Here is a 26,011-nt window from a genome sequence, read left to right as displayed (position 1 = left end):
TTTTCCAACTTAGGCAGCACTCTTCTCTGGATCCGCGGACGCGATGCAACCCATTGTTGACGGCTACGGGTAACCTAACCTACTACTACCACGACTGCCGGTACAACCCCCCAAGTCCAACCCCTCCTAATCCAAGAGGCCAAGACACTTGCTGAAGTAACGAGGACAGGAAGGCAACCCCTCTTTATTCCTTCGGACACGATTTCAAAATCAAACTTTAAAGGAGGGAGTTCATTCTATTTCTGGCCGCCCCACTCCGCCTGATAACGTTTCAACGTCCACCTCCCTCCTCACCTCGCTCATTTTAATTCCTCCTTTCTTTCTTTCGGATGTCACGGAGGCGGCGGTCTCCGGCCCTTCCAGCTCTCGAGGTGGGCCATTATTGCTAGGGTTTCTCCGAGAGGGGGAGAGAGAGAGAGAGAGAGAGGAGGGAGGGGGACAGAGAGAGATTGGGGCCATGGCGTCCAAAGCCTCGTCATCGGCTTCCGCCAGCAGATCCATGCCCCCCGCCAGCCTTCAGGTTCTCCACTTTCTCCCACTCCTCTCCCTCGACGCTTTTCCCCTTTCTTTCCCCTTTGGGTGATTTCTTGTGCTTGCTATTTTCGATTTTTTGACTTCCTTCCCTCTCCAAGCCTGGGATTTGCCGAGAGATTGGATTTTTACTGCAATGTGGATGCGTCGTGCGATTTTTTCTTTGGTGGTTTTTGTCGTGATGGGAACCACATTGTCGCAGGATGATCTTATTTCAGCAGCTGGGGATTTTGGTTTCCCAAAAGCAGGCTGGATCCACTGTATTGGGACCACCAGATCACTTCTTAAGCGTGATATCTTTTCAGTAACGTTGTCGTGTTATGCAGATGCAAATTCGTTACTCTGTATCGATCCCTAGGCAAAGACTTTATAACATTCCCCGAGAAAGATAAGGTTGTTCCTCCCCCCACCCCCAAAATCTGAAGAGAAGAGAAGTATTCTGAACAGAAAGTATAATACACAGAAAAGTTGTATAATTTCCTGATTTGTTATGATCTTGGAATCCTACCATTGTCTATGTGCAGGTGATCGGTAAAATTTTACAACCATCAAATTCTTATTAGAAATTATATAAAGGAAATAAAAACCTAGACTGTCTCCTTTTATGCCATTTATTTTGTCTACATGAAGCTTAAATTCAATCATCTTGTTGGCTTCGACGTGAACTTGTTTTATGGCTTTATTTATTTATTTATTTTTTGAAGTCATGGGCTGATGATTAGCATGAGGTTTGATAACATTTGCGAAGGATTGCTACTTAATAAACTCAAAAACTTCACATTCTCTTGCAAGATGTAGTCATGAGAGTTGCTTTCTTTGCATGATGAAGGAAAAACCATTCATCAGCTTGACCATCATCTACTGCTGCTTTACATAAATTTGCAATCAATGTCAAGTGAATTTGTCACAAATGTGAGAGCAACATTACATTATTCTCCATCCATGATATTCCCATGTGAATACATGATCAGACACATGCCTGATTTCCATGCGCTCATGATTGTTAAACATGATATGATTGGCTGTTGTTCAATGCCTTAAAATAAAAGCTTATTAGAACAGTCCAATGATAATAGATTTTTCTAGGTGAACCAGTCACTATTAACAATCACATTTCACAGCTACTCACTAGACGCCCCTTAGGCCTAGCCCTGAAAATGCTGAATGGCATGCAGTAACTTGGATTTTTTATCCCTTCTCATTAAAGAATACAGATTCTTATATTCTTGATTAAGCACTACTATAGTAATCTGTGCAGCTAAATGTGTATATGCAGCCTATTAGCCCCCCTCATGGGGCTTAGGTGGTCCAGACATAGAGCCAGAATGAACATTACATGCCCAAACTACCTGCATTTGCAACTTGGGTGGGTATGTGCGGATTTGGCAGTTTTAAAAACCGCTTCATACTAAACCCTTTGTCTGCAAACACAAAATGAGAGTAGAGAGAGGGAGCAAGGAGGAGCAGGCATTGTAGAGGATGCTGGCTACTGACAAAGAATGGTGAACAAGGGCACTCAGACCATGGGTAGCAGAAATATGTAAGCAACCAATGTTAGTTAGATATGTTTTCCCCCTAGTTTTATTTTTATAAAATTTCTCATCTCGTTCCTCTTCCTCGTCCACTCCACATTCTCCCACTAATTCCTTCTCTAACCTTTTGGTTCTTCCCTCCCCTTCGTCCACTTCTTTCTCCTCCTTTGTATTTTCTCCTCTTCTTCCATGTAGGTGTCGGAATACTAAATGCCTTGTGCATACCTTGAAAGCTTGCATATTGCAACTTCTAAGAACCTTAAGGCACAATTTGGCATTATTGTAGGTAGTTAAGCTTTTGTCTGTAGAGTTTTGGATGGTAGAGCTTTTAACAAAAAGCTACTTGTTTGAAAACTATATTTTTCGAGATGCTATGGAAATTTAATATCTATTTGGTGATGAACTTGAGAAAGTGCTTTTAGTATCAGAAAATGATAATAAAAGATACTACACGGTACTTTCAATTTTCTAGCTATTTGTATTATCAAAAATTTTTATAAAAAAAGATTCTTAATTTATAAATGGTTTTATTGATATTCAATCTAAATAATATGATACATAATAAAATTTTAAATTATTATAAAATATTAAATAATAATTACTATAATATAATAATACAATATTATTATCTTAGTATATTATAAAATATTATATTATAATATTCTTATAGTATAATACTATTATATTATTACAATATGACTACTACAATAATGATGGCAATAATATAATATTAATATAATATAATTTTATATTATTATTACATTGTATTGTGTTATAAAAATATTATTATAAAGTATTGTAGAAATATAAATTATTTAAAAAAATTGTTGTCTAGACTTGATCTTGGGTCTCTTGTCTGAAAAGGCTTCCTAATGCATCTCAAGTAGAGTTTTCACCCAAACGCTCCAAATTAGAGCTTTTTCCTTGTAAACCTTTTTCAGCTTTTAAATGAGCCTGAAAATTGTTTCAAAATTTCTATCAAACACCTGAAATTATCTAAAAGAGCTTTTAGCTCTCCAAGAAGTGCTTTTGGCCCTCCAAAAGCAATGTCAAAAGGGGCCTAGAGATTTTTTTAGGATATTAATCCTTATTTTTGAAGGATAGGATTGTAATATGTAGATTAGGTTGGGAACATTAAATCCACAAGAAAAGCCTCATATCTAATTTTTGTTATTTTCAAACCTGAATTAGTTTGCTGAAAACTGAAATTGATACAAGTATTATGCAAAAATAAAAGGTCTAAATGAGATTGAGTCTTTTACTTGAGGGCAAATCATCATGCTTGTAAACAGAAGAAAAGAGGAGGGAGGGAATTGGAATTTCATTATATTTTTCTTGAAGCCTATTTACATGTACAAGACATTGGGATTCAAAGTGTAAGAAAACAAGAGTACATGATCTAATCTGATATGGTGATATAACTAAATTAATCATGCCCCTTAAATGAAGCTTGTGATTAAAGAAGGCAAGAAGGATATTTATGTCCCTAATTCCATTTTAACCTTCTAGTCCATGAAAACTTTGTTTTAAGAAGCACCTAACACATAAAAAAGATGTTTTTGGCTTCATAAAATCATATTAAGTTAGCTTAACTTGATAGTCCATTTTGGAGTATCGGCCCTTGGAATTTCCAACATAAAATCATACTAAGTTACCTTAACTTGATAGTCCATTTTGAAGTTTTGGCGCTTGGAATTTTCAATTGTAATTAAATCCAAAATAGGAAAATGTCTAAACTATTTTTAAACCTGAGCCATTAGCCTAAGCTTCTAACTTCCTTTCATTAGAAGCTCTTCATGTTTACAGCATCAGAACACCTACCATGTATAGAAAATATTTCATGAGGAATATTGTGATAGAGATAAACAATTGACATTATGAAATGGCTTCGTGTGATCAAGGTGGATCATCAGACTTGATATGGACCACTTTGGGCATTATGAATATTTAGAAGGATCATCAAACTTGATGTGGATCACTTTCGTCATTATGAGAACTCGATATGGATCACGTTGGCTACTATGAGTAGAGCTAGACAGAATCTAGGATCAAGAGCTGCAATATCAAGAAGCCGAATTGCACATCAAATTTCAAAAGGCCATAATTTAGTTATACGATGCCCGATTGAGATAATCTTTTTTTGAAATTGGATATCTTTTCGAGATCTACAACTTCGAACCAGCCTCCTATAGGGTTAAATTGGGTCAAAATTTCATCGTTTGAACCTCAAAAGACGAAACAGATTGGTCAAACCGAAATTTTCCTTTTTGAGTAAGACTTTGATTGGGAGTTATCTTCTAATCCATGAAAAATTAGGTGGAGTAATAGAAGGCAAAGGTGATGTACAAGTCATATCTATCTCCTATAAAATTTTAACATTTTTTCATGATTTTTTTATTCATCATATTTTTTTTAGTGATCTAGTTCTGTTTAAGCTAGGAAAAGGAGTCCAAACCGTATTGCTCAAGGATGGATATCCTTCTAGAAGATAAAAGGAGGAATACAATTCGAATTGTGCAAGGACGGATCTTACTATTATAAATAGGGGTTATGTATCCTAGTTTATGGTGTGTAGAGAGAATAAAATAAAGAGAAAGAAAAGATGGACTTGAGCCCTACTTTCAAAAATTCTTTTTTTTTTTAAAACTTTTTTATGAGATTTGAGTTGAGCGGGTTAAAAAAAATCTTCCTGCTCTCTGATCGGATGAAGTTGGTATCAGAGCTTCAGTCCTTTACATTTATGAGAGATCCAGATGTGCGAGCAATACAAACAATCGAGAGAAATGCTATCCATGTTTGAAGTGCATCGAAGGATAAAGATGGTATGATTGCTAGTTTTACCTCAATGAATGATGAGATGAAGGGATGCCTCACATAATTAGAGGAGAATATTATCCAACTCACTGAGATTATTTCTAGATTAGTGATACTTTCAGCACAAGCACAAGCACCAGCAATGCCTGTAGTGAAGTTGTCTCCTACGTTTAGAAATCAAGATCTATTATCTAGCAAGAAAGATCAAGACTGTATACCATCTCCAAGCAAAGCCAAATGGTTTATCCATAAGGCGGAAAAGTAAGCATTTCTCCATTTTCAATTGTAATTTAGTAAGAGCTAAGTCCTTTAAATAAGAGGAGCTCTGATTTAGGTGGATATCATCAGACTTAATGTGGACTGCTTTGACCACTACGGCTATCCAGAAGGATCATCAAATTTGATGTGGATCACTTTCGCCACTATAGGAGCTCTATGTGGATCTCGTTCGCCATTACGAGTAGAGCTAGACAGAATCTAGGAGCAAGATCCACCAAATCAAGAAGTTGAATCGTGCGCCAAACTTGAGGAGGCTATAATTTGATTATACGATGCTCGATTGCGATGATCTTTTTTTTTTAAAATGAGATTTTTTTCGAGATCTACAACTTTGGGCTAGCTCTCAATGGGGGCTAAATCAGATCAAAATTCTATCGTTTGAGCCTTAAAATGGATTGGTCAATCGAAACTTTTCTTTTTGAATGAGACTTTGAATGGGAGTTATCTTTCAATTCGTGAAGAATTAGTGGAGTGATAGAAGGCAAAGTTGATGTACTAGTCGAGATCTATTTCTTTTAAAATTTTAGTATTTTTTGTAATTTTTTTATTTATCATATTTTTTAGAGATCTAGTTCTATTTAAGCTAGAAAAAGGAATCCAACTCACATTGCTTAAGGATGGACATCTTTGTAGAACATAAGAAGAGGAATCCGATTCGAATTATGCAAGGATGGACTTCATTATTATAAATAAGGATCATGTATCTCAGTTTATGATGTGTAGAGAGAATAAAATAAAGAGAAAGAAAAGGGGAATTGAGCCCTAATTTCAAAATTCTCCTCTTCATAATAGTATTGCTTATAGATTTCTTGTTACTAAAAGTGATATTTTAAATGTAAATACTATTATAGAAGTTAAAAATGCTGAATTTTTTGAAAATATATTTGCTGTGAAATCAAGAAGTACTTTAATATCACATAAACCTTCTATTGCTTCTAATGAAAATGAAACTTGTGAATTAGAAATGAGAAAGTAAAAAAACTAGAAAGAAGACTAATTTTGATGATGATTTCTATGTTTATCATGTAAATGCGCATTTTTTTTTGTGAGATTCGAATTGAGTGGGTTTAATGAAATCTTCCTTCTCCCCAATTGGATCATCGTGGCGATAGAGGTCCTTTACTTTTTTTCAAAATTGAAACTAAAGCAAGAGTTGCTTGCAAAGGAGATGTTACCCAACCTTTTGCAATTGCTAACTAATTTATGTAGTAAAATTATTTGGAATTTACCATATATGATTACCATATATAATAGACCAATACATCTAGAACTTATCTTCTTTGCTAGGAGCGTATGATCGGGAAGTCATGAAATGGCATAATTTATTAGTATTCCTAGTCCATCATTGGCACAAGTGTAATAAAAGATATTTTAATCATAATCTTTCTTATTGGATTACACTTCAGAATCCTTAAGAGTTTGGTGCTTTCAATATGTGAAACCAGATATTGTTTGATATTATTTGATCTATGATGAATCACAAAGATTTCATTCTATTTTGGGAGTGTGCTTTAATTTGGCTGAATTTATTAATTTGACACCTTATGAGTTGTGGATTAATGAAAGCCTAGTTTACAACACTCATCAGTATGGGGGTGATTACATATCTGCAGAAAAAAGTCCCCTTAACTTAGGGTCTTAGATCAAATTGTGTTATCCTTTCTTTTTCTTTTTCTTTTTCTAGGAAATATGATGGGAATGCCACCACCAGGGTTTGAACTTTAGACCTCTTCCAAGAGAAAGCTTTTAGGAGAAGGCTGCCAAATAACGGACCCGAGTCCTATTTGTGGATTGTGTTTCCTCTCAGCAGGTGTCCTAAGCAAACAACGGATATAATTGTTTTATGGTAGATCAAGGCATCTTTGTAACTTATTCTTGGAGGCGAAATGCTTATCTTTAATGCAAGTGAAAATAATTTTGTTTTTGGGGAGATTGTTCTGGAAATCCTTAACTACCCATAAATATATTGATTCAGCACTACTTTTGATGTGATCAATCAATATTGTATCGTACCATATTGGTAGGTGACTAGTATGGGTCATGGTTCTAGTTCGGCGAATGTTGGATGAAACTAGTTTAAATGCTCATATTTCCCTAGGTTTTCAACCATTAATATGAGCCATCATATTCATTTTATGCAATTGATAAAGCTTAAATAGATTCAAGCTAGAAGACACATAGGACATGCATCTTGAAAAAAGGTCAATGCTATAAATAGAAACATGACATCATATGATTTATGTGGCTGATTAATCTATTTAATTTGTTACTTATGTATATTTTTGTTGTTCATTTCTTTAATGGGCTGATTCTATACTAAGAGTTAGTGTTTAAGATCCTTTATGATCAATTTATTCCATGTGTACTTTTAGTTGAAATAAGAGATGACTTTCTTCTTTTTTTAATTGAACCAGAATAAAAGGAAAGGTATATTTGGTGACAAAATTTGCCATTGAGATAGTAAGATTGCATATTGTAGCTTAGGAAGCATGGGATACTCTTAAAAGGATGTTGTTGCCGTATCCGATACATATCGGATATGGATGCAGGTCAGATATGGCCTGAATATGTCTGATAAGCAAACAAAGTATCTTGAATATTTTAATACTTATTTTTTTGAATTGGATACTTTATGGATATGCCTGGACATTTCTCGTACATTTCCTAGTTACTTGTAATTTAAATAATGGGTTATAGGGCTTGGGTTTTAAACCCAAATTTGCATTTGGCTCCAATACCTTAAAAACAACAATAAGATGGCTTGATGGCCTCCCATTCTCTCTTGTTGTGTGCCCTAATTTTGATACAAGAGGGGAGAGGCACGGTGAGGAAGGAGATTAAACCACCAATAGCTACTGATCAGCAGTAGTTGGACATCGGTGGTAGGGCATCAATGGGAGAGTAGTGGCTTCCAGCAAACAAGGTAATTGTTTTTCTTTTCTTTCTCTTTTGTCTTCATTCGTTCTCCTTTTTTTTATTTTTTTGCACTTTCCCTTGATTCATCTCTATGATTGATAGAGATTCTTTTTTTTTTTTTACCTTGGTTGTTTGATTCTCATTCATGGGTATCAAATAATTATTAGAGGTCATGGCAAACTCTTGGAGGGCTGAGGAAACCCTAAAATCCTTCCCTCCAAAAGAACTTTCTTTTTTGGGACAGAATAATGTTTCATGTTCTATCTACAAATGTTTTTATTAATGTTGAATTTTTTGTATGGCATTCATTATATTCATGTTTTTGCATTTTTTTTTCTTGAACAATAGAATTCTTTGTTGTATTGCTAGATTTCTATTTTCTATTTAATTTATTTTTATAAATAAATTAATTTTTTTGTTGGATTCTTGAATTTTGATGCTCTTTGTTTTTATTTTTTCCCAGGGCTCATGTTTCTTTTAAATAATTTGTTGGCTTGTTGTTGTTGGATGAGAAGAATTACTTTCCTTTTCCAATTCATGTTAAGATTTTGATGGTGGGCATGATTGTTTGAGATATGTTACTATGCTATTGGCTTATTATAAGTAGGAACCATATTTTATGAAGTATCTTATAATTCGTGATAGGTATTGTTATATGGTGTTTTATGATAAACCAGTTATGCTTATTGGATCTCTTTTTGACCATATGTACAATAATATATATTTATTTATAGTCATATCCTAGTTGTATCATATCCTATTTTTTCAAGATTTTCTATATCGGTTTGTCTCTATCATATTGTATCTATATCTCGTGTCCCTATCCATGCTTCTTAGATTGTAGTTTGCATGTCTTGGTCCTTTTAGAAAGGGTAGTGTCTTGACTGTGAATCATATTGGCACCTTGATTTGATGCTTGAAATTATTGATTGATTGGACATTTAAAATTGTGTGGATAAGTATATATAAAGTTTTTTAAGTTTGCCATGTAAAATACATGATGGTGTCAAGGTTCTAGGCACTAGTAGTATTGATCCCTCTTGTCGGTGCGATACTGTTTTGATAAAATGTCACCTAGAATGAGTGTAGGGTAACAAAGTCCATGATCAAGTGGTACCATAGTTGGTTTAGCTGATACTGGGTACAACCCAACCAGGGCGCTTGTTTTTCAAAGAAAAGTGGAGAAAGCGAACAATTTGTGAGGGAGGTGGGAGGCATGGTCTCTTCATGTGGGTTTAGTCATGGGTGTGCCTTTAGAAATAAAGAAATAGGGGGAGATAGAGGAAAAGAGAGAGAGAGAGAGGGCGAGGGGAAAGGAGGGGAAGGAGGGCAGATTTGATTTGCTTTTATTGCATCTCGATAGGACTGGTATGGTACCAAGATGCTAGAGACTAATTATCTTGGTACTATACCATTTTGGGGGTGGAGAAAAAGAGGGGGAAGGAGGGTGTCATCCTAGTAGTATACCATTTGGGGACAAAGCCAACATGGGACTAAGTATGGTATTTAACCCTTTGGTTCAAGGTTTGCCAAATCAGTATTGGGGGATGAATCGATTGGTGACTAGTTCGGCATGATACGAGTATGTATCGTACCGAGCTAAGGTGTATTGGAACTAGGAGGAGGGATAGGGAGAGGGGGGAGAGGGTGTACCTTGTTGTTGTTGAACCTAATTCTAGTCGGCATTGTCTTTAGGGAGTTATCGTTGTCTCAGAGTTGTCATTGGTGACCGAGCATCGAGAGAGAAGTGTGAGGGGAGAGGAAGATCGGAAGAGTAGAATTGAGAGGGAGGGAGAGGGGCATTGAGAGATTAAGAGATCAGGAGAGAGAGCGAGAGGGGGGAGAGGGGAATTGAGAGATCAGTAGAGAGGGTGGGGCAGAGAGGGAGAGGGGAACTAGGAGATGTAGAGATTGGGAGAGCGAGGGAGAGAGGAATCGAGAGATTGAGAGAGAGCTCAAAGAAGAATTAAGAGAGAGGGAGAAGGTAGAGAGATTTTTATAAAAAAATTGTTTTTTGAATGGACTAGCCGAACCATCTCGGTAACCATTCGGTTCGGTTTAGTATACCCTGAAGTGCTTGATTCGGGACGGTTCGATGGCCCCTACTTTGGAACATACTGCTTGCCTATTTATGCTCTATATGAGTTGCAACTTTTCCCTTCTTTCTAGAAAAACCTACATGGTGTAATTTTTTACCGATATTTTGCTTGGCTGTTCATGAAATGCAGATAATTGGAATTAAAGAAGGAAATCATACTTCTCTGGATGTCTTGTCAGTTATTGATTCCTTGATGAAACAAGTTGTTGCTGATCGTTACATATATATTAAGGTAAACCAAGTGAACATGCCTTCTTGTTTAGTACCAATGTTGAAGTACTAATATTGCTGAATATTCTCTTGTTTCAGTTGATGATTTGAGCTTAAAAACTTATTGCAGCATTGCTCATTTCATATTTTCATTTTTTTCAGGAAAGAATGGAAGAGAACAAGCAGAAGCTAAGTAGCATCATGCAACATATTGGTAATTTGTCGAAGTTTAGGAGAGATACGACATCAAACAATGCTAACATAGATGTAAATTTGTTAACGAAAAGGCAAGACGATGCACTTTGTATGCTAAGTAGTCTTGAACTATCTGGAGGGGAAAAAGATAGCAGTAGTTGTCAAGAAGAAAGTTCATATGCCTCGTCAATTGTACTTATAGGGACCAATTATGGAGGAAAGAGTACAGTTCGTCCAATCAAATTGCCAGAAGTGCTAAAATTACCTCCATATACTACATGGATTTTCTTGGACAGGTGATACAACTGGAACTATAAAAGAATTGGGTGTTTATCCCATAAACTGATTCATGGCTTATTTGCATTTGTGCTATACAAGTACATTTACTTGCTTCTATACCAACAAGTGTTTATTCAATACTTACATCTTGATTAATACTTTCTTATGTTTGCAACATTTTATGCTAAATCCAATTAACTATGTAGACTGGACAACCTGTGTTTATGTTGGCCTTATGCTAAATCCAGTGCTTCATGAATGCAAGTTGGTTAATGACTGTGCTTCTTCTAATTTTTGGTTAACTTTAATTCTTATTTATATAAAAAGGGGCCATTGCTTGTTGGTAAAAGGCTTGGGCCAACAAGTGCAACGGCACGGGTTTGAGTCCGAGATCAGCCTTTCTGTGCAAAGAAGTGCCAAAGGTGAGGTTTGTCCTAGTTTACCCCTCTCAGAATCCTGGATTGCCAGGATAATGATAATGTTGCACCATTATGACCTCGGTGTCACAGTTTTGAGCTGTGTACATTTGACTGCAGTGGCGAGAACCACCTGCACTGCTATTCCCTTTTTTGAAGATCTTCTTTATGTGGATGCTATAGTGATCCAAGATGAGATTGGCAATTTTGAGATGTTTGGAATGACTAAAGAACTGTGGTGGTGGATACAACTTACAGTTCAATGTGGGTTGTGAAACTCCTTTTCTTGCTCTTTTGTCTTTGGCTATGAAATTAGTAAGCCTTTTAAATTTTCCCTCTACGTGATTCATAATGGAAGAATTTAAATTGTTCTGAAATCATGGCTTTGAAAGCCCAAAGACATCCTTTTGTAAATAAACTATATAATTTCTTAAATTAGGAAACTTTATTTAAAATGTACACGAAAAAAATTTATTCTTGACAACCAATTGTAACACACAGACACATATAATATAATAAAACTAGATGTACCTGTGGGATTAAAATCGGAATAAACTAAACATTCTGGAAACCAAAAAAATGTGACTAATTTTTGAACATATCAAAGCTTTCACTTTTGGGTTGGATAGTGTAAAATAATTGGATGGTTCTAATTTATGGTTTTTACTTGGTATTAGCAATTTATATTTTAACCTGATCTTTGTAAGTGTACCATGCTATGATCACTATTAGGTATGATCTGATGACACATCATATAATGCTTGCAATTGGGAATTATTCATTTCTAAGTATGAACTATTGATGGGCAATAACTCATTCTTGAGAATCATTTAGCAAACCCCATACAGAAAGTAATTTTCATGTGGAGCACAAGAGGGAAGCTGTTGGGATTCTCCTTGGTTGCATGATCCTTTTCCACTTCCAAGTTAGCTAGGGGTGTACTGGAAAATATGGTGAAAAAGCCAGGCGCATGACTCCTTGAAAGGAAATAGTTTAGAGTTGGAGCACATTTAAACTCGTAGGCAAAGCCTTTGGTGTAATTTCTATAAGATGTTTTACTTAAATACCGTTGCCTTTTCTCCCCATCAATTTAAAGGGCAATTTTTTTTTCCTTCTCTTTTCCTTTCATGTTTGTAACATAGCTAGATTGTAATCACATGGGCTATTGTGGACATGATTAATGTCCAGTAAATTGCTAGACATACTTGTCCCTTTCAAGTTTGAAGCATATGGATAGGGAATTAGATAATTTGGATGTTATTTGTAAAACTTTCCATCTGCCTTCTTTATATTATAGTCATGTTTTATGCATACATATTTTATGTTCACCTAGTAATCTCCCAAAATGACTGAAGCCTCAATTGCTTGCAAATTAAAATTGATGGGATGATTGACATTATTGAACATCATGTGCATTACTTAATATAATTAAAGTCAAAAATAACAAGTCTTTTCATGTAGCTTTCCTATGCATTAGAAGGTCACAAAGTGGATGATTATAATAGTTATAGCATCCTTTGTGACAACCTGGGACCTCTACTGAACAGGCTAGCCTGAATATGATCAATTAGGATCGTTTGGCCTGCTTAAGTACCCAAGACCTCCCTAATGCATGCCCAATGTCGGATGAAATATGGTAAATACATGTCTGCAACCCTCATTTAAGACATGGTGTCTTTACTAGGGGTCTAGTAACAACCACCATGACCAGCATGTGGTCAGGTCCAAAAAGCTCATGTCGTAGTGTCCCCTAGCCACATGGGCCATGGATTGGGCTGGCTTTGATATCATTTTTAACAACTAAGAACCTCACCTAAAGAGGCTAGATGCAATATTTAATTAGAATTCCGGGGCATGCTTAAGTTCCCAAGAAGTCCCCAATGCACACCTGATCTGGGACTAAACAAATTCTTGCAAGGTCCTTTGCTTGATACCATTTGTAAGGGCCCAAGATCTTATCCAAAGTTGCTAGCCACAAAGTTATAATTGGGGTCATTGGCCTTGCTCAAGCTTGCAAGAGTTCTTAATGCACAGCAAATGTTGGACCAAACACAGGCCTGCAAGGGTCCTCACATGCTCTCTCATTTATGCCCTAACATTTTTGTTGGAGGAAGGATCCAATCGCAAGCAGCACGACCAGTTTGTGGTCAGCCCTGAGAGTTCTTGTGCTACAATGTCTCCTAGCCATATGGGCTATGTCAGCTCTAGTTCTATGTATAACGTCCCAGGACCTCATCCAAAGCTACGAGCCACAAAGTTGTTAATTGTGTCCTTGACCTGCTTATCTACAAGGGTCCTCACGTGCTTAACTTTGGAGGCCAGAATCTATACCAATAGTCTTGATCTAGATATCTAAAGATGTATGCAACCAAAACTCAATTGTTTTGGATGTTTCTAAACCATAAATTAAATCAAAACATTGTTTCATGTTGTTAAACTTGTCTAATTGGGACACTTGAGAAGGAGATCCATTGAGCTTTTGATATTTGGTTTCAGGGCATTTCATAATGTCATAAATTTTTTTTTTAAAACATTGTAGATTTTTAATTTATATCTATAGTCATTTATGTTGCATTGATAGGATTGAGGCTTTGATTCTCATTGAGAGATAATAGGTCAGCTCTCTCTGTGTGTGTGTGTGTGTGTGTGTATAATGTATGCATGTATGTCTGTGTTTATTTTTGAGAGAAATGGATGTGTGTATTTATCTATCTGCCAATCAATGAAAATTTTTAAATATAGTAGCAGAAATAATATTTAAGGTTTGGAGTATGCTTATGTCTGATTTCTTAATACTTAATTGTGTATATTGTAGCATAACTATTTAATGTGATCAATAATGATTCTTGACTTAGGCATTCTAAATATTGCAATATTGATGCAACCTATCATTATTAGTAGATATAATGAACTAGTATGTACACCTGAGGTTTTATTTTGCAATTCAACTTCTTTTTCCTCTTTTATTTTTGGACATTAAATGGCTTTGTCTGGCTGATTATTTGATTAAGTTCCTACAAATCCCCATTGACCAACTAACTGGTTAATATGCATTTGTAATATTGTGAAACTCAAACAGAAGTTTGCTCAAGAGAATTAATCTATGATATTGAGAATTTAGTGACTGGTCCATTTGTTTGTTTAACTTATTGCTAGAGTTACTGATTGTTAGAATACTTCATTCAGAAATCAAAGAATGGCAGAGGACCAGTCTGTTGTTGGTCGTAGGAGAATTTATTATGATCAAAGTTGTGGTGAAGCTTTGATTTGCAGCGACAGTGAGGAGGATGTAGTTGAAGATGAAGAAGAGAAGAGAGAGTTTCGAAGTACTGATGATTATATTATTCGGTTGGTATAACCTTAAAATTTGTTTATGTTATAGGTCCAAAATTTTCTGTTGCTCAATTTACTTAAAGATGATGACCTTTGCCTAGTTTGCTCTTTTAGCAATGCAAGTTTGTTGCTCCATTTGCTTTTTCTGCTATCTGTTTGGTTTCCCTTTTTGCTTTAAAATTGTTATATGCCGCTTTATTTTCATGCATCTATTTGAGGAGTTTCTCAACAATATCACTCTTTTAGCTTTTGCAGATTCAGGTCACTTTTTTTTTTAATTTTATTTATTTATTTATTTTTTTGCAGAAATGACCTATTTTTGACATTTTCTGAGTCTTTGTTCCGGCCCTATGGATATACTCTAGTGATTCAACATAAAAAAAGTACAACAGTCACTCAATAAATATGTGCATTCAATACTTCAGGAATCATATTCATTAAACTCCACTTAAATATGAGGATGACATGTATTGCTTGGACTACAACTCTGGTAGATAGGGTTGTGTTAAGGGCTCTCTTATGCAAACTTTTATATCTTCCACCCATAACTGTATCCAACTTGACTTCTGGCTGGGATTTCTCCAACCAGCCCAACAAAGCCAACCACATCTTATGCTAAAAGCTAGGGTTGCATTGGGCTGGTAGGGCTGCATTAATCAGGTTATTTCAGGTTGTATATGTAATTTAAGATTGGAAAAGGTTAATTTTCTTTTTCTTAGGTAAGTATTGGGGGTGTGGGGATCTTATTTGGGTGTAGTTGCACAGTTTCATAACTCAATGGGGCTAAGGATATATTTGTGAAACATTCAAGTATTTTATCTGAAACAGAAGCATAAATTTATTTTTGAGTTGGGTTTAGGCTAACTTTAACCACTAACCTTAACCCAACCTAACTTGGGGTTGTGTAAGGGTGGGCAATTTTTTGCAAAATACCCATACACAAAGACAAATGATAACTAAGTTGTCTATGTTGCACATTGAACAAGTAACATGAACCAATTACTGTTTATGAAAATCATCAATCAAGACTGATTATTGAGGGACTTGATCTTTGTGCAAGGTCTGATATATAATACAATATACAAAAGAATGTAACACCATTTCACCAGACGATCAGGGGAGAAGTGAGCGATATGTTCAACTTGTAGCCAACATTTTAAAAGAATGTAGGCAGCAGATAGGCAGCTGTAAGGCCAGCTAGGATCTGTGTCCTAGGTGTACCAACTCGGAAATGTTCAATGGGAAGTACCAACTCTATGGAACATAACATATTAAATAAAATTTACCAAGTCCATGGGAAGTACCAACTCAAAATGTTCAATGCTAATGCATAAATCAATCCCATCATGCGATACCTAAACTTGATGCAAAACATCATTTCAAGAGCCTAGATGGCTAAGGTGGCAGTTTTCTGAAAAAAAATATGTGTAGCTGTTATCGTGCGATGAAGTTGAGAAGGGTACATTACTTATTTGACTATTGAAGATTTTATGAAGAAGAACATCAAGACATTGTTTGACTATTGAAGATATTATGTAGAAGGTTATGCCATAATTTCCATAGTCATGATATAGAATAAGAAGCTGGGAAAGTGATAGAAGTATCAAATAAAGGAACAGAAACAACTCCACTAGACGCACACTAACTCTACACTGGTTGCAATCTGTTGATAGGCAGCAGGATGTTGCCCTAACAAGATCTAATGTGATTTTTTTTTTTCCTTTGAGAAAAAAGCAAAAGTTTCTGACATCTACAAGTGCATTTATGCAACCGGGCCTCTAATATTTTGGACTCATCCATCATGTGATGGCCTTGAATAACAGGATTTATGTTTTCTCATTCATCCATTATATCCACATCATTGATTTGCTTTTTTTACCATCTCATCCAGGATGACCATCCAAAAAGTTGGTTTATCAGATGCTGTGCTGGATTCATTGGCTCAGTGCCTTGAAAGGAATACTGATGAAATCAGGGTATGTTTATCAAGTGGGTGATCTTGTCCATTATTGCATGGTTATATTAAATCTCTGGCCCCAGTTTACGTTCTCTTCCTAAACTGTGATGAGAATGAGTTTGGTGTAAACTTGGGTTTAGCGGTTTTCCATTCATTTTATGCTGGCATGCACAGAGGTATGAAACATCATCAAACATCTTATACAGGCAAGATATGATAGCATTATAAAGATAGAGAAAACTGAGGAGTCTGATAAAAAGGGACAAGGTGGAGTTGATATTCAAATTGAAGATGCATTATCAGAAAAAGATCTGGATGCAGCATTGGACTCTTTTGATAACCTTTTTTGTAGGCGATGTCTGGTAAGTACCATTGCAATTGCTTTTCCATCTAGTACTTCCTAAGTTATAATTATGTGCATGCTAGTTGATTCCAATAATGGTGTCTGTCTGTTTCCTGGTTAATATGTGCAGGTTTTTGACTGTAGACTGCATGGATGCTCTCAAGATTTGGTATTTCCTGTAAGTTGGTGAAGTTGAACTGAAAACTTGATTTGTCAACCTCTTGTATTTTCTTATTAGTTACATAGTCCTTTCTATCAGTCAGAAAAACAACTTGCCTGGAGCAACTCAGATGATGTCACACCTTGTGGCAGTCACTGCTACAGACTGGTATATACTTAACAATATTGCAATTTAACTTTGATGCTTTATGATTGGCCATATATATATTTTTGAATAATTAAATTTATTTGAGATGCAATGTTGCATATTTAAAAAATGCTGTAAATTACTGCTTTTCAGGTCCCAAAATCAGAGAGTATGGCTACAGTGAATTCTGAGGTGCTACGTGTTTTTGAAGAGCCAACACAGTCATCTGGTAGCGCTCGAGCATCACTGTCTCCAAAAAAGAAAAGTCAAGGTTCTTCTGGAGGAAGGAAAGGGAAATCTCATCAAAGTGAAAGTGCTTCTTCCAATGCAAGAGTTGTTTCTGAAAGTAGCGAATCTGAAGTGCACCCACGACAGGATACCATGTCTGTTCAACTCTCTTCGCCCTTGAAAATTAAACAGGGTGGAAAATCTGGTATTCGGAAGAAAGACAACAAAAGAATTGCTGAGCGGGTTCTTGTATGCATGCGGAAAAAGCAGAAGAAAATGATGCCTCCAGACTCTGATTCCATTGTTAGCGGATGCCTCTGGCCGCATGATATGAAGCTTAGATCAAATTCACGTAATGGCAGTAAAGATTCTACTTCATCTTCACTGAACAAAGTTGTCAAATCTCCAATAATCAGAAGTTCCAGAAAAAAAGGACTATCACATCAGGACAATATCAATTCAGCTTGCATTGAAACTCAAAATGATTCTACGGGTGAGATAGTGAAAGAGTCACTGGCCACAGATTGTGATGAAAGTTCAAGAAAAGAGGAATTTGTCGATGAGAACATTTGCAAATATGAAAATACTTATGGTAAATCTTGGAAAGTGATTGAGCAAAGCCTTTTTGTTAAAGGTCTGGAAATTTTTGGAAGGAACAGGTCAGGTTATATCCTTTTAGAGTAGCTGGTTTTCTGCAAAACCCCAATTTTTCAAATCTTTTATCAGTTCATATTCTCTCATGAACAAGGACTGCTCTTTTTTGTCTTTTTGCCTTGAAATTTGGAGACATCTTTCAACTACTCATTTTCTTTGCATTGCAATATCCTTTCTGATCTTTGCTGAACTTGTTACATTTCTTGAAATTAATGCTTCAAAATTACTTTAACCAATTTTTCTGATCTTAAATGTGCATATCGATGCATCTAATAAGAGCATAATAAATGGAAAACAACTGAAGAAAAGTCTATCATGTTCACCTAGATCAGTATGTTCTGCACTGCACAACAATGTGTTAAATAGAACATGCATAAGATGATCACTTGATGTGTAAGTAATGCTTAGGGCAAGATCTGACTTGCACTGTTGGATCTCAATCTCTAACTCTTGTACCCACACTAAATGCCTGCATTAGGACCCCCAAGGTTTCTTGATCACCCACATCAAACAAGAAAAGGGAGAGGAGGGAGTATTGTGCTCTAGGAGGGTCACAGCTGGGTTTATGGTTTTTCCTTTGGCTGTTGGCCTAGTGAAGCTGAGTGATTGCTACGTATGCTCCAAGGGGTTATATAGCAGGCTTGATGTATGTAACACAACCAGGAAAATTCAACAGTTACAGAATTTGCTGGTACATTCTATGGCTCGAGGGATTGCACAAGTAGGCCAAGGTTGGGGTTTCGATCCAAGGGCTATATGATATGAAATGTGATCTTTGCATCTAAGTTGCATGTAATTAGAGAAAATCATATCACAATGAATCTCATAGAAATTTGGGTATCATATGATGATATGGCTGTTTGCATTCAAGTCCCTCCACTATAACAGTAATCATGAAAGTTGTTCAGACAAAATATCAAACTTTCTGAACTATAACCAATATTTGCAGTATTTATTATTTTCTAGGGTTCCATTAGATATTGGAGAGATAATTTTCCCAGAATAGAATCTCGGATTTGATTAGACATTGGAGAATCACTTTTCCAAGAGAACACCTTTAAAAAAAAAAATAGTTTTTAATTCAAAAAAATTCATGAAATATCTTGAAAAATTGCCAGTGTTATTAATTGTCTGATCAATCCTATTAACCTAGTTTAGTTATTATCCTTTGTTGGTAGTAGATTCCTTGTCGAGCATATTGTATTTGACTTTTATATGGGCTTCTCTAAGGAATTGCATTGATAATTTGAAGAACAATATGATCATTCTGGAGGTGAGGAAAGTGGAAGGCAATACAAGTGTCAAATGATCATTCTAAAGGTGAGGAGAATGAACTAGGTAGATAAACATATTGTAAACGATCAAGCTCGAGTCTATAAATTAGTAGGTTTGAGAAAATCTCGAAGACAAACAGAATAAGGATTTTTTTTTCCTGAGAGTGTGTGGACATGTTTTGTTGCATAAGGTATGATCTATTAAAAGGTGTTGGATTTGGTGTGATAGGATGTAATGTCGTTATGCTGACTAAAAAAAATAGACGTGGATTGAAGTATTGGGAAATGTCATGAAGAAAGTTACAGGTCTTAGGCCCCTTGATTGGAATTCGTGAAGGAGTAACATGGTTAACTTAAATTGTCTGAAATTCATTATCTATGTTAGTTGTATATGAGACAGCCAACATTAGTGTCCTATCTCTAACTCTAATTAAAATGATCCACATGGCTCCTTTGCCTAAAGAAATTGTTTGAGTTATGAGTGATGTAAGAAATCTATAGAAGCTGAAATAGATTCAACTCATAGTTTCCTATTTAGATCCAGCAGTAGCAAGTTCAGTCTTTCCAAATTTAGGTTTTTATTTGTAATGATGTTTAACAATTTTGGACACCTTTATGGTTGACAGACTATTAGTCTAGTACATCTGTGGTATGTTTCTAGTGAGCCATATTGCCAATTTTCGTAGCTGTCATCCATCGTAATTACTTGCTGACAAGGACTTATGCAATTCATGATTTTTGTACATCATCGTAAATTGTATACTTTTTTGTCTGGACAGTTGCCTGATTGCTAGAAATCTTTTAAGTGGAATGAAAACATGTATGGAGGTTTTTCAATACATGAATTATGTGGAAGATAAAAGAACATATGGAGCTGCTGATGGTGCAAATTCTCTGGTTCAAGGCCATGGCAAGGTTGACTACACTGAATCTATGGTTTGTCTTCTTCCTGTATGTGTATAAACTTTAGACGAGCATAATTCTGTATCTATGTGGGGTCTAATATAATGCTGTTGATTATTATTCTGGTAATAACTTGTAGGGTAATGAATTGCAGGCAAGATCAAGATTCTTGAGAAGACGAGGTAGAGTTCGTCGCTTGAAATACACTTGGAAATCCGCTGGTTACCATTCCATAAGAAAAAGAATTACAGAGAGAAAGGATCAGCCTTATCGGCAGTATAATCCTTGTGGCTGTCAATCTGCTTGTGGAAAGCAATGCCCTTGCCTCGTAAATGGCACGTGCTGTGAAAAATATTGTGGGTGAGTTGCTTTCTTATTTAGCTCAATATAAGACATAATGAAATATCTGTGGTTTGCTTCTGCCTTTTTAGATTTTTTGTATATTCTGATTTGTTCCATTTTTAAATTATTTTATATGCGAGACATCTACTATATTGGCTCAATAGACATTGCAACCTGGTATATGGAATGCTTTTGAAGAGCAAGCATGTAACTTTCCATCTTCAATAAAGGGAAGATAAGATTTGTTTTGTGCAAATATTCAGGTTTAGTTTGGGCTGTCTTAATGCCCTATATCATGTCTACACCAGCCTTCTTGAAGCCAAGCCGGCTCACCAGATGTTCGGGGATTTCTAATATGATCCTGACCCAACCTAATTGAGCAATTGCCAAATTAAGATATTGAACCTTTGGATTTGAAAAATATTTTGGGCCAGATTCGAAGTTGGTGGCCGCGGGTGGCGGGCATCTCCTTGATTCCACAGTATCGGATGGTGAGTTGTAGGTGGCTTGGGCATGCATCACTTATGCAAGGTTGACTTTGGGTGCAGACTGTCTTATCATTGAGGGTGATTCAGCCATAGTAGTAGAATGGATTCAAGGTCAGTCGAGGGCTAATACTAGTCACTCACTTTTGTATGACATCTGGAGGATGCTGTGGTATCGTCCTTCAGTGGTCATTAGACATATTTTTTGTGAAACAAACAGTGCAACTGATTGGATCGCCTTCTATATTGTTGAGTACTCTGGAGAGGTGATTTGGACGAGCATGGGGGCCACAACTGATTGGGTCACCGCCATTCCGTGACATTTTGTTTTTTGATCTTTTTGGTTGTATTCATACTAGATTTGTATAAGTGTTCTATCTTATTTAAAAAAAAAAAAAGATTCAAAAGGTATCTCTGAAGTAGATTGTGATTGATAGAGCAATCCTTGATCGTAATTTCTAGTATGAGTACTACATCGAACATAAAACTTGTAATTGGTAGAAAACCATTGATTTTCCTGTTGAGACACAGTTTAAGGTCCATTTAGATTTGGGGCTTTTTGATTGTATAGGCAGCACAATTACACAAGTTTGGGCTGACAATTTTTGGGCTTATGGTGGCTGTTTGGGATGCACCTTTGACTTTTATTATGAACTGCTTATTTCTTCTGAAAAGCAATGACTACCTAACTATGAGGCCTATGTCACACGCAACAACAAGCTAATAAAAAGGCCTAGATCCCTTTGATCCAATGGCTCATACAATCCTATATGTTTATGTATTAAATGTAGCACTGCTATTCTACCCAGAAGGTTTGAGGGCCTTTGATCCAAGTTGCTATAGGGTTGAGGTCTTGTGGATGTCTGACCTGTACCTGGCTCACAAATCTGATTAAGTACTTGTACAACATATTAAACAGATGCAACATGACTCTCAATGGAGAAACCTGAGTTTTTGTCCCCCTTCTGGGTCAGGATTTTTGTTCATGGAACAGAATTAGGGACAGAGATGAAGAATTTAGGTAACATAGATCTAGTGTTTGAATTGATTGTGTTACTAGCATTTTGTTGGACATGATAAATCTTCACACTTATGTTCTTTGTAAGTAAATACCACGAGTCCTTTTTTGGGTGATCAGAGCAAAGACTATGGCAATTTATATGTGACATCTGCTACATCTGTTATTTATATATTTGCTTTTGTTTGCTTTTAGGTGTCCTAAAATTTGTAAGAACCGATTTCGAGGTTGTCATTGTGCCAAGAGCCAGTGTCGAAGCCGTCAATGCCCATGCTTTGCTGCTGATAGGGAATGCGACCCTGATGTTTGTAGAAATTGCTGGGTTGGGTATGTTTCCGATCTTAAATGTCTCTTTTGATCCCAAATCTAGCTTTGGCTTTCTCTGCTTCAGTGACATATTCTTATCTTTTTAGTAGCAAATACTTGAATTTTTTTTTCTTCTCTTATTTGTAAAACTTCAATCTATTAGTTGATTCTATTGAATGTTTGAACGTATGCATTTTGTTTCTTTAGTCTTATCTTCATTTATTTTGTAATTCTTTTGCATTCAGGTGTGGCGATGGTACTTTAGGAGGTCCAAATCAAAGAGGAGATAATTATGAATGCCGGAATATGAAGCTTCTCCTCAAACAACAACAAAGGGTAAATATTAGTAATTAGTCATTCCTTGTTTTGTTCAGTTTGATGCATTCTTATGCTTGCAGAGGTGCTTGTTATTGGGAATATTTTTTATTGGATTGGGAGTAGGCATTCAATGGGGAAATGAACCTACTATTTTTATTTTGCCTCAGTAGTTTAGATTATTGTTACACATTTAGAGAGGTTAAGTTGTGATCCATAACTGTCGCTCTTGTTTCATTTGCACTCTACTAACTGTTTTTACGTGTACACTTAAAACTAATAGGATTTTGATGAGTCCATCCCTTCAAAGGCTGTCATAGCTTCCATGTGGTAGTAAACCATGTTGGTAAAGTAGAACTGCACTGTTTTCAATTCTATTAAAAAAAGGAGCCAAGTTACATTTTTAAGAACTTTAGACAAAAAAATTCCATCTAAATTAATTCAATTAGCATCTTTAAGAAGTAGAAGGTACTTTTATAGCATTGAGCACTTAAAACTAATAGGATTTTGATGACTCCATCCCTTCAAAGGCTGTCATAACTTCCATGTGGTAGTAAACCATGTTGGTAAAGTAGAATTGCGCTGTTTTCAATTCTATTGAAAAAAGGAGCCAATTTACATGTTGAAGAGCTTCAGAGAAAAAAATTCTGTCTAAATTAATTCAATTTGCATGTTTAAGAACTAGAAGGTACTTTTATGGTATTGAGCACATTTATAAGATTGCCTGTTAATATGATATCAATGCTCCCCCAAATTATGCCAAATTTCCTGGTGCCAGTAGGCAGTAACTTGTTGGATAAATTGGAGTTGTAGAGCAGAAGGAATAGCTAGACAGACTTTCTAATTGGATGTGACTAAACTTTATCAGGAAAAATGTTGTTTACCTTTTACTTTGACTTCTGCCATTGTTAGGAGCTTAAAAATGCATGCTTAAATTTTTGTTCTTTTCATTCTTATGATAAATTTTATTTAAATCTTTGATCATCTATTCCACCTTTATCTCACTAAGAAAGTTTTTAGTTATTTTATGAATTATTTTTATTGTTTGCGCTCAGACATTTCAAGTTATGGAGAACTGAAGGGTCTGTTTATCTAAAATGCTTGCAGGTCTTACTTGGAAGATCTGATGTTTCTGGCTGGGGAGCATTCCTTAAGGTACATTTTTTGCCTGTGCTTTTCTCTCCTGCTTATTTTACCAATTTGTCTTTGATGTTATTTCAGAATAGTGTTGGTAAACATGAATACCTCGGGGAATACACTGGAGAATTAATCTCTCATCGAGAAGCAGATAAGCGTGGAAAGATATATGACCGTGAAAATTCATCATTTCTTTTCAACCTGAATGATCAGGCATGTAACTTAATTGCAAAACAAATGCTTTGTGTTAATCTACATTATCATACTTTGCTCATACACATCTTTGCAGTTTGTTCTCGATGCATACCGGAAGGGAGATAAGTTGAAGTTCGCCAACCATTCCCCTGATCCAAACTGCTATGCCAAGGTCATCATGGTAGCAGGTGATCATAGGGTAGGTATATTTGCCAAAGAAAGGATAAGTGCAGGGGAGGAACTCTTTTATGACTATCGTTACGAGCCAGACCGTGCACCTGCTTGGGCTCGAAAACCAGAAGCTTCAGGCTCGAAGAAGGATGAAACGCAGCCTTCTACTGGTCGAGCCAAAAAGCTTGCATAATTTGAAGGATGTTTTGTTTTTTGTTGCCTTGGACCTCCAACATTCATTTTTTGCCCATTTTTACAGCAAAATCATTCATTCAGATGTTAGAAACCATGGCATTCAGATGTTGGAACCTCCAACATTCATTCATTTGTTTTGGACCGTCAATTATAGCGTCCCTCTCTGTCTCTCTTCTCTGCGTGGTTATAAGGTAATTTTTTTGGTGGGATGTTTAAATGAGTCTCATACCTCTGCGATCATGTTCTTTCTAATGGTTTTAATTTGCGAGGTTGGAGGACAAGTGCGTTGGTTGGCTAGGGCTCCGCCTACCAGGCTGTAGGGAGATGGAATCCCGAGGGTCCTGGGACTTGGCGGACTCCCTGGCGGCTTGCTATTTTATTTATTTATTTATTTCCCTTCTAAATCCTAATTTTCGTTGGCTTGTCCACAAGAAGTGCGAATCGTTGAGATAACAGGAACTTGGTCCTGGGAATTGATTATTATATGGTACAGAATACTATGTTTGAGCCTCACGTCCATCCATATTATTTCATCTGAATTGATCAGCGGAAATTGCTCAAATAAGCAATTGGGTCATGCAAGTCCGCTTCATATCCACGGCTCTAGTGTGTTTCCACTTGTGTACAACTGGAATGGTGCTTATTATTGTGTTTTGTCTCTATCGTTCGGTTCTAATTCTTAAAGGAAAAGGACAAGATAAGTGCGCCTCTTGAATTTAGAAATATGAGAACTAAAGCAAATATAGCAAGAAAAATGAAGAAATTATTTTTTTTGACGGACTATGGCGTTCCACCATCTCGTAGTAAGCTTTCTAATGCCTTCTGGATCATTGAAATCTGACTCACAGTTTGAAAGTTATGCTCAATATTCTGAAACTTGCTTGTTTTGGCTCCACACATCCGAACTGACTTGTAGCTTGGTTTGATCCATAGTCTGCAAACAATTCAGAGCTAATTGTTCCACATCAGCCTCTTAAACTAGTGATTGCCCATATATGATCCTAAATATGCATGCACATCTTGCATGAGTGCACAAACATTGACTAAATACAGTGATATTTGGCTCACATTTACTGAGCCCATAGCATTGATTTCTACATTTTTTTTATATGAAGATGTTTTTGGATATTGGTTATACGCGCAAAAGAAGTCATCAATCCACCGTTCTCTATGTATCAGACTGGTTGCTGATAGTCATGTCAACGTTCCTGGACACCTGAGCGATTGTCCCTTTTTTTTTTTTTTTTTTTGAGCTTTTCTAGAAAAATCGTTTTTGAGAATATCGCATGCTGAAATTTTTAACCTTTGAGAAAGAACAATTTCAAGACTAACTCGCCTTCTCTGCGTTATGTCGAAAGCATTTTACAATTATGTACCTTGCCACCGGATTCTAGCTCGAACGGTACAATCTCTTGTCCTCCAAGCAATAAGACATGTAGCGTTCGATTCTGGATAGCCTTGGCTTTTGATTTTAATCCTGATTAGTGTTCCGATTCTGCGAGTAGTGGCTCGATCGGTCCTAATCTGAATTCCGGTCCAGGTGGAGGGAGCAACGTATGGTCGCATGGGTATATTGGA

General features: G+C 36.2%; 1 protein-coding gene across 4 annotated transcripts; it reads left to right on the top strand.

The window, feature by feature from the left end:
- Positions 1-24,931, top strand: LOC105052811 (histone-lysine N-methyltransferase CLF). 4 transcript variants are annotated; one of them, XM_073244817.1, is made up of 17 exons: positions 2-520; positions 734-924; positions 10,301-10,402; positions 10,543-10,871; positions 14,457-14,618; positions 16,495-16,579; positions 16,767-16,922; positions 17,034-17,081; positions 17,163-17,231; positions 17,364-18,097; positions 20,146-20,302; positions 20,424-20,629; positions 22,310-22,441; positions 22,666-22,756; positions 23,843-23,890; positions 23,957-24,085; positions 24,162-24,928. In XM_073244817.1, exons 3-17 carry the CDS (start codon positions 10,364-10,366, stop codon positions 24,429-24,431), a joined length of 2,655 nt encoding a protein of 884 aa, XP_073100918.1. In that variant the 5' UTR covers positions 2-520; positions 734-924; positions 10,301-10,363; the 3' UTR covers positions 24,432-24,928. The 4 variants fall into 4 exon arrangements, with proteins under 4 accessions (XP_010932045.1, XP_073100918.1, XP_073100917.1 ...); XM_010933743.4 differs by lacking the exon at positions 734-924 and having other exon boundaries at positions 1-520; positions 20,146-20,281; positions 24,162-24,931; XM_073244816.1 differs by lacking the exon at positions 734-924 and having other exon boundaries at positions 24,162-24,929.
- The last annotated feature ends 1,080 nt before the right edge of the window (positions 24,932-26,011 follow it).

This window comes from Elaeis guineensis, chromosome 10 (assembly GCF_000442705.2).
Source record: "Elaeis guineensis isolate ETL-2024a chromosome 10, EG11, whole genome shotgun sequence".
Lineage (NCBI taxonomy): Eukaryota > Viridiplantae > Streptophyta > Magnoliopsida > Arecales > Arecaceae > Elaeis > Elaeis guineensis.
Note: the sequence above shows the minus strand (reverse complement) of the source record. Positions and strands in the feature narration are given on the sequence as shown.

Excerpts from the sequence above, each read along its gene's own strand:
- LOC105052811 (XM_073244816.1), top strand. The coding sequence starts at position 458 with ATGGCGTCCAAAGCCTCGTCATCGGCTTCCGCCAGCAGATCCATGCCC. Across the intron at positions 18,098-20,145 it reads GAAATTTTTGGAAGGAACAG|TTGCCTGATTGCTAGAAATC; the intron begins GTCAGGTTATAT and ends TTGTCTGGACAG. Across the intron at positions 22,442-22,665 it reads TGTAGAAATTGCTGGGTTGG|GTGTGGCGATGGTACTTTAG; the intron begins GTATGTTTCCGA and ends TTTTGCATTCAG.